At 36.4% G+C, this 13,934-nt stretch overlaps 1 protein-coding gene across 1 annotated transcript in view; it reads left to right on the forward strand.

Annotated features, from left to right (window-relative positions):
- Positions 1-13,460, forward strand: part of LOC121286265 (protein phosphatase PTC7 homolog) — a 28,725-nt gene extending 15,265 nt beyond the window's left edge. Inside the window, exons 3-6 of the mRNA XM_041203306.1 lie at positions 4,261-4,459; positions 8,438-8,561; positions 9,799-9,928; positions 10,788-13,460. Coding sequence (XP_041059240.1) covers positions 4,261-4,459; positions 8,438-8,561; positions 9,799-9,928; positions 10,788-10,846 — 512 coding nt within the window. The 3' untranslated portion in view covers positions 10,847-13,460. The remainder of the gene's footprint in view (positions 1-4,260; positions 4,460-8,437; positions 8,562-9,798; positions 9,929-10,787) is intronic.
- Positions 13,461-13,934: the final 474 nt, after the last annotated feature.

Here is a 13,934-nt window from a genome sequence, read left to right on the forward strand (position 1 = left end):
TCTTGCTTTCAGTTCCTCATAGCCAATTACTTTTGTGTTGCTTATTGAGACAACACTTGGCTTTTGGTAAAGTCCACCTTTAGCCTATCAAGCTTCGCTCTTCAGAGCTAACTATTGTATGCTTCTGGTTATTTTCCCTACTCTTTCTTGATTCCCTCTTGAATGCTATTTGTCAGCTTTAGGTGTAATAGTCCTTTGCATGAATTTTTGTCTTATAGTGCTCTATTTTGCACTTTTTCCTGGACTTCAATATGCTTTCAAATCTCCAGGAAGAACCCCAACTATATTTAAAGTATTGTTTCCTTCACATGCATCCATCTATTGATATTGCCTTTCCTATGGTTAGAGATAGAAAATCCTCAATGCAGGAAAACTAAGATCATCTAGATTCAGTATGGGTGAAAATTGTATTAATTCCTTAAATCCATTCAAAAATGTTTCCAATCTACCAATCTTACCAAAGAAGACATTATAGTGCAAAAGAGATTCAAAAGAACCCTCAAACTCAGATTATTCGTGTTGAGTGAGATTGAGAAATAGTGGTGTAGAGTTTGTGCTGGTTTTACCATTCTCCTGAATTGGCCAAATCAGTGCTAAAGATTGAGGAATTTTAAGCGCAGGTTACATGAAGTGTAAATGGTTTCCATGATCTTGAACCCTGGTTTAAAAAACGTGCTGGAAGCGGGCCCTGCCCACAAATAGCCTCAAATCGAAATAATGAGCATGGCAGGTTTCTTCTGATTGCACTCATTTGCAATTATTCGAGGATCCTTTTCAAAGTGAGCCTTTGTTAAGGTGCAAATGTACTTGTATTCATGATTTTAAAGTTTCTAAAGATTAAATAATTTATTTACTACGCGTGTACACTGTCACAACTCACTGGGGATAGTGCGCTGTAATATTAAGCTCCACTGAGATAAAAACAAAAAACTGCGGATGCTGGAAATCCAAAACAAAAACAGAATTACCTGGAAGAACTCAGCAGGTCTGGCAGCATCGGCGGAGAAGAAAAGAGTTGACGTTTTGAGTCCTCATGACCCTTGAACAGAACACATTTCAACAGAACAACAGGTTCTGTTGAAAGGTCATGAGGACTCGAAACGTCAATTCTTTTCTTCGCCGCCGATGCTGCCAGACCTGCTGAGTTCTTCCAGGTAATTCTGTTTTTATTAAGCTCCACTGTTCCCCAAGCCATGACAAATGTGAAAAGTTTGACCAAACCACCAAATTGCCCCAATTCTACTCAACTGTTTTAATTTAGGTTAACAGAATACAAGCACCAGGTTTGTGAACTTAATAAGTAAATAACTGTTCATTGAAAAAATTGTCTAACTGGTGGCAAAAGAAAGAAATATGAACTAATTTCTAACTCAATAATTTAAACTCTTAAACCCCTAGATATACACACACACAAAACATCTATTTTATGGGTGAAATAAAACAGTTCAATAGCGCCAAACCGGCACACAGGATTAGATGGGTTGACTTTGATGTCTTCTAAATTCCTTGCAGTTTGTTGTTGATGACATGAGGTGGTCTCCCAGCACTTTCAGTCTATGGTTCACTGGTTGAAAAACTTGTTTTTTGATGTCTTTACTGTTGATTTTCCCCTCTTCCTCTTGACAGGGGATTTTTCAGAGAGAACAGGTTACAGAGATATGAAGAAAAAGCCAGCTAGCTAGCCTTGTAGATTTACTGGAAACTTACACACACAGGAGAAAAGAGGTTTTAGGTGTGTTTTCTTTGCAGGCTAGGATCCCTCTGCTCACTGCTATCACACAAAACCTTGGTCACTTGATCGGGAGCCAATTAAAATGTTGTTGCTAGGCAGTTCCCCTTAGTTCAGGACCCCTTTCCAGCACCATCCTGTTCTCTTATGGCACCCTATGTTTCAGGAAAGCAACATTGTAGATATTCCTCATCCTATTCCAGCGAAACATGTCTTTCAACTGCAGCCGTGGTAGTTTTTAAAGCCACGGTCCAAGAAAGGTTTAAAAAAAAGGTTCTTTACATATTCATGGTTTAAAAGTTTCTAAAGATTAAATCATTTATTTACTAATGTACACCACTAGATTTTTAAGTCATTTTCAGTGTTTTGAAAATTGGGTTGCTCTAGTGGTGAATTGGGCACTTTAAAAATCTGATGATTTGTGATAAAATTACTTCTGGCTATGCTAGTAAAACTGCACCAGGTTGCTATCATGGAATATTTTATGTTTGTGATTATGCAAAAGAGTTTGAACAGAAACTTGAACCATAACTTCAATTGAGAAAATCAATGTGATTTCAAATGCAATATACATCCAAATTGTCAGTTGCACCTAATGCAGAAACTCCACTCTGTTATCTCTTGGATCCTCTAAACAGTAAAGTGCAGTTAGTAATATGTATACAAATACACGCTTTACATCAAATCTTGATTCTAGGATGCTATTTTCAGGGAAAAATCAAGATCAGTGTAGAAAAAGAGCAAATTACTATTTGGTTATTGTTACAATTTCAGTAGGAGCCATTAATGTTTAATTTCAAACACTCATTAAATTGAAAGGAATTATGCCACAAGATTTCCATGTTTTTAAACGGGGAAAAAATTGTATATTAAAATTATGAAGCAGACACTACAAATTTAATACTATAGTTTATAATTATGTATGTTATGAATCTAGTTTTACTTTTAGTCCCACCCACCCCCCAAAAGAGTTCCCTTATCTTATGAACTCTTGAAGTTTTATTCATTTTCCTGGGACCAACCCAAAAGTATGTCCCAGCTCTCTGGAATTCACTTTGATTTTTCTTCAGTGTTCCAGCTATTGTCCATGGTATGAAGTTTCATGGAGATCCTTCCATTAGCTTTTGGCTAAGTAATTTTCCAACTTGTCTTCAAAATGTCATGACTATGAGCTTTTTCAGCTCAATATTGGTCTTCACTGCGTTCTCCAAGCTAACTGCTTGTTTTCACTTCACAGATTACTGTAGATTTGTCCCTTTTTCTAGCTCCAAACTAGGCAAATCTTTCAGCCTCTCTGCCCTCTTGAATTCTGTCTCCAAAACTGAACTTGAACTTCCAACCACATTCCATGCAATGAATGATAGTATTTTCTCTGCTTAAGATGTAGGCCCCACTAACATTTATCTCTTTTGCTCCCTCGACTCAGTGAGCTGAAATTGTTTTTGTTCCTAAACTGACTGCTTGCTTCTGTGAGTGCGCACGCGTGCACCCATTAAATAAAGGAACTTTCAAACCCCCACAGTCAATTTCCAGGGCAATGTGGCATACTCTAGGATGTTTCGAACAGTAGGATGTTCCAAACAGAAATGCAAAGGAAGAACATTTCGCCTTCAAAACAACTCCTTTGATTCTCTGACCCAGATAAATAATTTATATCACCAATGGAGTTTATAACGCTCTTCTAGAATTGCTAGTCCCACCAAGGAACTCCCTTTTTTTTGCAACTGCTTTTAACTTCTTTAATCGGGGTGTTGTGTAAATAATTTAAATCTTTTATTGAGATAATGATAGTCACCCTAGCTGTACCAAGATGTCCAGAGATGGGTTATCCATTATTTAAGTTTTCTCATTTATATTTCTGACCTCATTAAATAAACACTCTGAACTGTAATTACTCAGGGTCTATTTACCAGTTCCTGAACCAAATGTTTCTATTTATCTACCTTTAATATTTTAATCTCCAATCTAAAAGTTATATTCCTAAAACTAAAACATTATACCTCTAAAACACATGAATTATGGAATCAGATATTCACAACAGTTATGCTGTGTGAATGAAATTTTGACATGGTTAATATTGACAGCGTTTAATTATAGTTAAATTTAGTTCTTAAGGTGTGATTTATGATTCCTTGGGTCAAATGGCCATTTCTCACTGCATTTTATATTCTGGTATAATTTAAGAATTTAAAAGCTGTCATCTGTAGTTAAATTGTTTAATAAACCTGTAAAGGTTATAATGCACTGTTGTCTGCTTATGCTATTGTCTTCACACAAATGCAGATTTATGTTGAGGCTGTATTCCCATCTGTGATACAGGGGTATCCCCTAATTGCATTTAGACAGAAACTTTTTAGATCCCGTATTTGAAACCATTTGTTCTGCCATTAAAAGGAATAATTAGAGGCTTTTTAATCTTTTGGTGACTGCAATAATCACAATTGTTCATTGTAATCAAATTTTTTATTTTTTTTAACCAGTACCTTGCTTTCTTTCAAATTCTGTATAATTATCCCATTGTTTTCTTGCAGGGAGTAGTACTGCTTGTTTAGTTGTTCTAGACCGTAGTAGTCATCAGTTACACACAGCAAACCTAGGAGACTCTGGCTTTCTGGTAGTTCGAGGTGGAGAAGTGGTTCACCGGTCAGATGAGCAACAGCATTACTTTAACACCCCCTTCCAACTGTCAATAGCACCACCCGAAGCAGAAGGTGTTGTCCTGAATGACAGGTAAAATACCAGCCTTTATTTAAATGCACATACGTCATGAAAAGTGCCACGTTGTGGAAGATTTCAATTAATGACATTTAATTCAAGAAATTTCGTTTTTATTAGAATAAGGCCACTTACTTTAAAATTTCCTATTAGAACATTATTTTTCTTTTGGTTGCATTCCTGAAGGTGTTAAATCTACTGTATTATAGTTACATCAGCTTCTACCAGACACAGTGCTTTACCTGAGTCAGCCTTTTTCTTGTGTTAACCTAGATACTGACTATTGGAAGGCTATTGGACTATGGGAATTGCAGGCGAGCAGTCTACAGATATGCACTTCTGTATTACAGGAATCACTAGAGTTGAGTATTGTCCCTGTATCCAGCCCCCATCCCAGGGATACAGATCCATTATATTACCCATAGGAAATAGGACCAGGAGTAGGTCATATGACCCCTTGAACCTATTCTGCCATTCAATAAGATCATGGCTGATCTGAATGTAACCTCAACCCCACATGCCTGCCTACCCCTGAATATCTTTCACCCCCTTATTAATCAATAATCCATCTAGCTCTGCCTTAAAAATATTCAAAGACTCTGCTACCACTGCCTTCTGAGGAAAAGAGTTCCAAAGAGACTCAACCCTCTGAGAGAAAAAAAAATCCTCATCTGTCTTAAATGAGCAGCCCCTTATTTTCAAACAATGACTTCTAGCTCTAGATTCTCCCACAAGAGGAACCATCCTCTCCACATCCACCCCGTCAAGACCCCTCAGGATCTTGTATGTTTCAATTAAGTCGCCTCTTACTCTTCTAAATTCCAGTGGGTACAAGTCTAACCTGTCCAGCCTTTCCTCATAGGACAACCTACCTATTCCTGGTATTAGTCTGGTAAACCTTCTCTGAACTGCTAACGCATTTTCATCTTTCTTTAAATGAGGAGACCAGAACTGTGTATACTTCACCAGATGTGGTCTTGCCATTGCCTTGTACAACTGAAGTATAACCTCCCTACTTTTGTAATCAATTCCCCTCACAATAAATGATCACATTAGCTTTCCTAGTTACCTGCTATACCTGCGTACTAACCTTTTGTGATTTGTGCACTAGGACACCTGGATCCCACTGAATCTGAGCTCCTCAATCTCTCACCATTTAGATAATCTTTCTTATTCTTCCTGCCAAAATGAACAATTTCACATTTGCACACGTTATGTTCCATTTGCCAGATTTTTGCCCACTCACTTAAACTATCTATGTCACTTTGTAGCCTCTTGATTGACAAGGGAGTCAAAGGATAATGGGGGTGGACAGGAAAGTAGAGTTGACGCCACAATCAGATCGGCCACGATCTTGTCAAATGGCGGAACAAGATGGAGGGGCCAAATGGCCTACTCCTGCTCCTATTTCATATCTTTGTATACATTCTTGAAATGTTAACCCTGTTTCTCTCTCCACAGGTGCTACCAGACCTGCTGAGTTTTTCCAGCATTTTCTGTTTTTATTTCATATGTTTGTATGATGTGGGTTTGGCAGCTCAGCTGAGACTCGAATTGAAAGCTTGCATTTTTGAACAACTAGTTCGATCTGGGATGGGAGAATGGTGGATAAACAGTTTGTGACAGGGGCTGGAGATAACTTCAGCCCTCCCAACATTTAGCTAGAGGAATTTGTAGCTTATCCCAGATTGAATGCTGGGCAATCAGTCTGGCAGCGTAAAGGAAGTTGAGCAATGAGACAACTTGTGGAGGTCGATCTACGTATCAGTACACAAGTGGACACTGACCCAAGACTGTAGATGATGTTGCCAAAGAGCAGTATGTATAGGAGAGAGGCAAGGCCAAGTCCTTGAGAGACTCTAGAGAAGACAATACAAGGTTGGGAAGAGAAACTGTTATTCTAGATGATCTGGCGGTTGATGGGTAGTTAAGAGTGGAATCAAGCTGGGTCAATTCGCTAGGCTGCACAACAGGGGAGGCAATGTGGGAAGATGGTTTAAACAAAGTCAAAGGTTGCAGAGCAGACGAGGAAGGATAACGCAGTAACAGAGAATGCCATTCATGATTTAGCTTAGGACACTTTTTTGGTGTTGTGGGAGGAGCAGAATATCAGTGGGATTTGCATAGTTAATGGAGAGATTAGCACATATCTGAGAGGAAGCATGTTCAAGAATTTTGGGTGTGAAAAGAGGGTTTGCAGATGGGCTGGTAGCCTGGAAGCCCATGGGTTGAATTTTTTAATGGATTGGTGGAGAGAGGGAAAGTTTTCAATACGCTGGATTTACCTTCAGGAGCTTGGGAGAAATTTATTTTTTCCTGTTGCTATACACTAATTTTAGGAGAAGAACTGGGAGGGAAGAATCTGCAGCTCCTTTTTGAAGGACTGGACTCTTACCTATTGCATGAAAGATTATTACTCCTTCCCTTTAAGTACGGTTCTCAAATGAACAAGGAAAATATTAGTATTGCTAAGCAGTCTTCATTTAAAAAAAAATTGTTTCTGAAGAAGTAAAAAATTATGGCTCTTCGCAAATGAGACCATGTGATCCCCAGTTCACATTCTAGTCACTGCTGCAATTTGCCAGCATCGCATAGAGTACTGCCAGGGAAAGTAAAACTGTATCTGGCACTGTTCCTGGTATGTAGCTTTGGGGAATTTAAAGGAATGACACTGGAGAGTCTCCATATGGCACTATCGATTATAAAGCAGAAATGGGCAAAAATGTGCCAAAAATTACGGATTACTGGACCACTGTTTAATTCACAAACTAAATTTATATGATGCTTATGTACAAAGATAAATTGAATTAGCCTTCTGCTCAGGTATTAAAGTCACTGTTCCCATGACCGACTGACTGAAAATGCCTTTTCTGTCATGAATTACCAGAATCGCATTTGTATTTTTTCACTGAAGTTTTTATGAGGGGGAAAATTTCCAAGGATTTAAGCACCACTAAGCCATGTGATTAAGCAGCAGTGACTGCTTTGATCAGATTTGAGGGTGGAACTTTTCACAAACAGGTTCAATTTGGGGCATTTTATCCCTTTCCAAAATACAAACTTTACCATCTTCCCACTACAACATCTAACTGTTTCTTCATTTAATTTTAAGTCTAAGTCTAACAACTATTCCTGCTAACCTATTCCAGCTGACATCTTAGGTCATTGATCCACAATTTGTCCTTCAACTTTTGTATTCTACTCTGGTGGTTCTGAACATGTTTCCGATTTACTGTAGATCATGTCATATAAGTCGACCCAGTATAAAAGACAACCCCATTTTCTTTAGCCCCAAAAATCATGTTTACACATACAAGACCAATGCCCTTTCAGCCATGATATGCTATACTTGCATTTATAGTCAGTCCCCATTTTTCTTCCCTCAAATGGATGTTATAACTGGGTGCAAGGAATCAAGCTGGTGACTTAGGTTGTGTTGCGAAGATGGTGACCACCCACGCCAGTGGTTCACTTTATACTCTGCGTATCAGTCGACCACTGTTTTTGGAGTAATCTTTTGAGGGTTCATAGGTCAACTTATATGCTGACATCTACGGTACTTTTCATTTCTGTACAAGCTTAGGTTATTGTCCCAGTTCATCCCTATAGACATTAAGATCATTTTTGTTGTTCTCATCTGCACTATGTGCAGAGTCTGGATCATGCCATGTGTCATGACAATCAGTTGTATGCGTAGGACTCCATAGGAATCTTACAACTTCTTGATTTCTTGGAGTTTGTGCACAACTGTTTTTCCAGGAAAGTTATGCATCCCATTTGCTTTATTGTCTTTAGTCAGAAAAATTCCTGTAAATCATTAATTTCAAATTTTCGGTGCATTGTAAATGACTGGCACTGGAAATTTGAATAGTTGTAAATTTGACTCTTTGTTTTGTTTGGGTTCCAGCAATAGTTGAAATAGAACTTAGTTGCATGGACTTATTCTTGAGAATCTGACATAAAAACTTTTACTAATAAAATGTGTCTTCACAGCCCTGATGCTGCTGACAGTACTTCCATTGACGTCCAACTAGGAGACATCATCTTGACAGCAACTGATGGTTTATTTGATAACATGCCTGACTACATGATCTTACAGGAGTTGAAGAAACTAAAGGTATTTTTGTTAAATTTATCCTGCTATAAAAATTGTCAATTAATATCTAATTTAATTAATGCAAAGTAAAAATTCACTGCTTCAGAGAAATTATCCCCCGAAGTAAATCACTATTCCATAGTAGAATTGACTGTTTTGCAAGAAACTAATGTAATATACTGTAATTTTTCTACCAAGTCACTTGAATCCAAGTGAAATCTGATGTAATTTGTAGAACTGTTGGCTACAGATACTGTGTAAAAGATTTCTACAAAATGCAATTAATTCTCTCAGCTTCAGAGGCTCCATGGAAGAAAATGACATGCAAAAATTAAGTTCTACTTGTTTTTGTTAGGCATCATTCAGTTCAGTTTTCTATTTGGATATCTTCCTTAATCAGCTTTGAAGCACAAGTGTTTTTCTATATTTTAGGTTTTCATGCATGAACCAATGTGAGAATTACAATATTAGATGTGGCAATCCATGAAATCTTCAGTTACTGGGATTTTAGTTTAAGTCTTGAAGAAACATTGTTTGGTGTCAAAATACTTTGTTACTACAGATGTTCATCTAATGTGCAGCGCGAGTTCACGTTTTCACCACTAAAGTATTTGACTTTAGTGTTTAAAGGTGAAAATTAGATGCTCATAAACAACATGAGCTATATTAAATACTGTACAGCAAAAATGCTTTTTCCGTTTGCTGAGGTGCTAATTATTAGGTGATTTGATATTCAGCATAAAGTTGAAATGGGATGCGTGTCAAATACAGCTACAGCTTGCATTTATACCGCAATTTTAATTTAACACAAGGGCTGACATTATTGTGCAGGAGTGCTGCATTGACAGAGGGTGCTGTCTTCTGGGTGAGATGTTAAACTGAGGCCCCATCTGCCCCTCTCAGGCACCATCTTGAAGAAGAGCTAGGGTTAACTCCCGTATCCTAGCCAATATTTATCTCTCAAATCAGCATCGATAAATGCAGATTAGCTAATCATTATTGGATTGCTGTTTGTGGGAGTTTTAGCAAATTGGTTGTTGTGTTTCCTGCGTTATAACAATAACCACACTTAAAAAGTACTTTATTGGCTATAAAACATTTTGGGACATGCTGAGGTTGTGAAAGGTGCTTTCATTTATGAATGCATTTCATTTTTCTTTGTAGAAATTTGCATGCTTTAGAGATGCATTTTCTTTTTTAAAAAAAGGATATATTAGGTGAGTTGAATCTAAATCTAATTATGGCAATGTGATTGCAGAAGACCAATTACGAGAGCATTCAGCAAACAGCAAGGAGCATTGCAGAACAGGCTCATGAACTAGCATATGATCCAAACTATATGTCACCATTTGCACAATTTGCTTGTGATAACGGACTGAATGTACGAGGTAAGATTGCTATATTACTATGAATATACTATTATAGAAAATGTTGATTTACGTTGTGGCAGAACTGAAATAATTTGGAAATTAATATTTGTGCTGCAAGGTAAGGAAATTTCATGTTGGGGACCTTATACTAAATAGCAGTATTTAAGTATATACCAATTGCAGTTAGCTAGAAGATACTTGACCTTAACCTTAGAACAGGACCTTTGCTGCACCATTTTGACATTTTGTCATACATCTTCCTTTCGAGTATCTAATGGTTGAAATACCACTGAATATAAGTGTGATATGTTATTAGGATACATGGAATGATTTCCTAATTTTGTATCAAATTGGCAGTCTCACTCAATAATCCAACAATCATATGAAGGCCTAAAAGCTACAATTTGTTGTAATCCAGTGCCGGATACTCAGCTAGGTATCTTGTTTACACGTTAACTAATTTTAACTGACTTGCTCAGGAGCCGATGAAGTTAATGGAGGAACACAGTCTTTGGGGGTGTGGTGGATAAAATTTTATATCAGACATTAAGATAACCAGAGTTTTCAGCCTGTGTATTCACTTGCATCTGGCTGAAGAAATATAGTTGTTCAAATAAGGGACCTGAAAAAAGGATGCAAAGAGCCTGTTTATACAGAAGTTTAATGTATTTTCCCAATGTGTGTTACAACTTTTCACCTTGTCTTTCCTATGATCTTTTGTGGTTTTGGTAGGAGCCATTGTGTATATTGGGGAGGATCAAAATCTGAAGTGTTTATAGTCTGTGGTTTAAAGGTTACGAATGTACTGGTGTAGATAAAAGCTTGTTTAGATGAAAACTTGATTTGCATTGCAAATGACCTTTTGTTTGTGTTCCAGGAGGTAAACCAGATGACATCACTGTTCTACTGTCGATAGTAGCAGAATATACAGACTAACTATTTCAAAGGCATACATAGACACTAACCTAAATATTCTATTCCAGTTTCCTGCTGGCAGGACCTTATTTTCCCAACTACAACTTCTCAAAGGCTAGTCATTTCCACAGCACAATTCCTCTTTAGTTCCTATGGATATTTAATACTAAAAAAACACTATTGTCTGTTTCTGCCAGCAAGTTTTTCCAAATGTCCTTTTATCACAGGGAAAAAAACAAAAAACTCTTCCAGTACAACTTTAACAGGTTGGTAATTCAGAAGGAATGTTGGTCTGTTATGGACTAAGTATTGATGCCTTGTCTGTATATGGTAATGGTTGAATAGCTTCTTGCTCTTTATGAAATTAGGTGCTACATGCACAGATAGGCACCAGCACTTCTGCTTAAAAATCTCAGTATTCCTTTCTGATAAGAAATGTAAAAATATATTAGCAGTGATTCACACTCCCCACATAAAGTTCAGCCCCCTAAGGAACTATTTGGGTTTCACTTAATTTCTTGCCTCTAATAGTTAACTGATTAATTTTCCTGGCAGCCGAAGGGCATAGAAAACTATTTTTGAGTGGACTAGCTTAGCTACTCTGAATAGTTTTGGGTAGAGAACAATTGACTATCAGATATTTTAATGTGGAACCCATGAGTGATTAAAGCCATGTTTTAACTTTATACATGATAAATCAGGTAACTTTTGAGAGATTTGTTCAATATTTGTTTTAATATTTTCCTGTACAGTCATGTTTTTCATTGTAGCTGTAATGTATATAGTATGACTTAATTTAAATCATTTACATGTACCATGTACATGTCATTTTACTATTTAAATAGACATGCTTGTAACAGGCATTTCATTTTATATTTTAATGGTCACATGTAAACCAGAATAATTTGTATTCTATTACTGGTTTTGCACAAATTGTTTGAATTTGTTTAGAGGTTGGATCAGAATTGCAGTTTTGTTGTCTGAATGCTTTGGAACAGAGTTGCTTTTTTCTTATCCCAGTATTTTGGTGAACAGACAGTACAGATACTTCAAGTTTTTTGTCTATTGATTGATTATACCATTAATGCTTATTCAGGAAACATTTTTATTAAAACATGCAAGTTTGACAACAACTCATATTTAACATAAAATGTCCTAAGGTGTTTCACAGGAGCATTAAAAAAATGAAATGATACCGAGCCATAAGGAGATATTACGTCAGATTACCAAATGCTTCGTCAGAAGTTTTAAGGAATGTCTTAAGGGAGGAAAGTGAGGATGAGGGGAAGGGAGGCTATTAACATTGAAGGGCGTTGATTCTATGCTAAACTTTTGCCCATGATTCTACAATATTTAAGTATAGAAATGCATTTGCCCAGATTGGAAAATAAATTTATTTGCAGAATTTCTTTGATTTCATGAATATTGCATCAAAATTTAGGATATGGCTCAATTATTTTCAAAGAAAATTTCTCTCTTTTTAAAAGCTTGTATTGTGATATGCAAAATACCTTTAATTTTCACACACAAGCTGCAAAACAATTCAGTAGTAGTCTTCCTTTTATTTCTAATTTGAATTTGTGGAGTTACAGGAGTTGGCTGTATGCACTGAATCTTTTTTGAACTTTCCTAATGGTTGAACATTAAGTTTTGTACAGATCAACCCAACCTGATGCAACAATGAAAGTAGCTTACTTTAGGTGTTAAAGTCAATGTTATTTAGGTTGGATATACTTCCTTATTGATTATGTACATTGATCATTTTCTTGGTAGAAAATTAAAGTGGCTTTGACAACATGAGGCCTTACATTTCACCAAGACACAACACATGGGGAGGGGGGATTGTAGAGAATTCACCAGATGTTTGGTCTACTTAGAGCTTTAATTCTTGTTTTATTTTTTAAGAGGGTATTTTTGTATGAATAGATCCAAGTACCAAGACTTTTTTGTAAGTGCAAAGTTCAAATAAACTGTTTGCCACACTTGAATGCTGGATTGCAAAATAAAATGTGGCATGATTGTATTAAAATACCCTTTACATCCCTTTCTGTTGGTCCTGAATGCACACCAAAGACCAGAATGGATTTTTCTCTCTCTTTCCCCACAAAGAACCTATACTGCATTTAAGCAATACTGTACTGAAACATTTTTTAAAAATCTGCTTCGGGCTAATGTTTTAATTTTAGACTCTGTTCTACAATGCACTATTATAGTTGTAGGAGATTTGCTCTACTGGAGCCAAGTCTTTTAAAAAAAGAAAACTGCTCCTTGCGCACAAGTAAGTATAATTGGACGGTCTCGGTAGCAGGCGTTTGACAATAGTCTTTATGGCAAGCTATCTTTTTTAAATTGTAATTCTCACAATTAACAGGAAAATTGTGAAAATTCACATCTTGTGTCCTTCATCAAGTTGGTTTGTTATGAAGAAAGCATAGAAGAATTGATATGTATGTAGAAGTAATAACTTGGCAAGAAAGGGTACACTCCCTCTCAATGAAAGGGGATGTTTTGATCGCCTATGTAACTGTCACTAGCATATGCTTTAACTGTAACGTAAATATAATGCAGGAATAGTTGTGTACATATGTTGAAAAGCTGTGCAAATGATATATTTAATAAAAGTATAGTATTTATACTAGGTGTTTCTATTTCTTTATCCAAATGTGAATATCAGGAAATAAATTTTTTCTCTGAAGTATATTTAAAAGTAACACATCTTTTATAACTCTGTATACTATAAAAACACACACATTGCTTTGCTACATTAATGTTTTAAATGACTATAGTAGAGGTAATTTTTGAATGTTATTATGTTTTGTTTATTGAAAGTATCACGTACATTTCTTTAATGAAGCTGCCATGTAATGGAATGGCATTCTCAAACTGACATACTGATGTGAACAGTTTAGAGAAACTGTGCTAATTTCTATTGGCTTGAGTACAAAGTAAACTTCTGTATTGATTTGATGTCCATATTCCACAGGCTATATGTAAAATGCCAGTTATTATCTGGTCTAGACCAGATAATACAAATATAAGTAAATGTCATCTTTTCAAACCTTAGTGAATTGGAACAGAAATACAACCTGTATGATATCAAAAACTTGAG

Source organism: Carcharodon carcharias, chromosome 13 (assembly GCF_017639515.1).
Source record: "Carcharodon carcharias isolate sCarCar2 chromosome 13, sCarCar2.pri, whole genome shotgun sequence".
NCBI lineage: Eukaryota > Metazoa > Chordata > Chondrichthyes > Lamniformes > Lamnidae > Carcharodon > Carcharodon carcharias.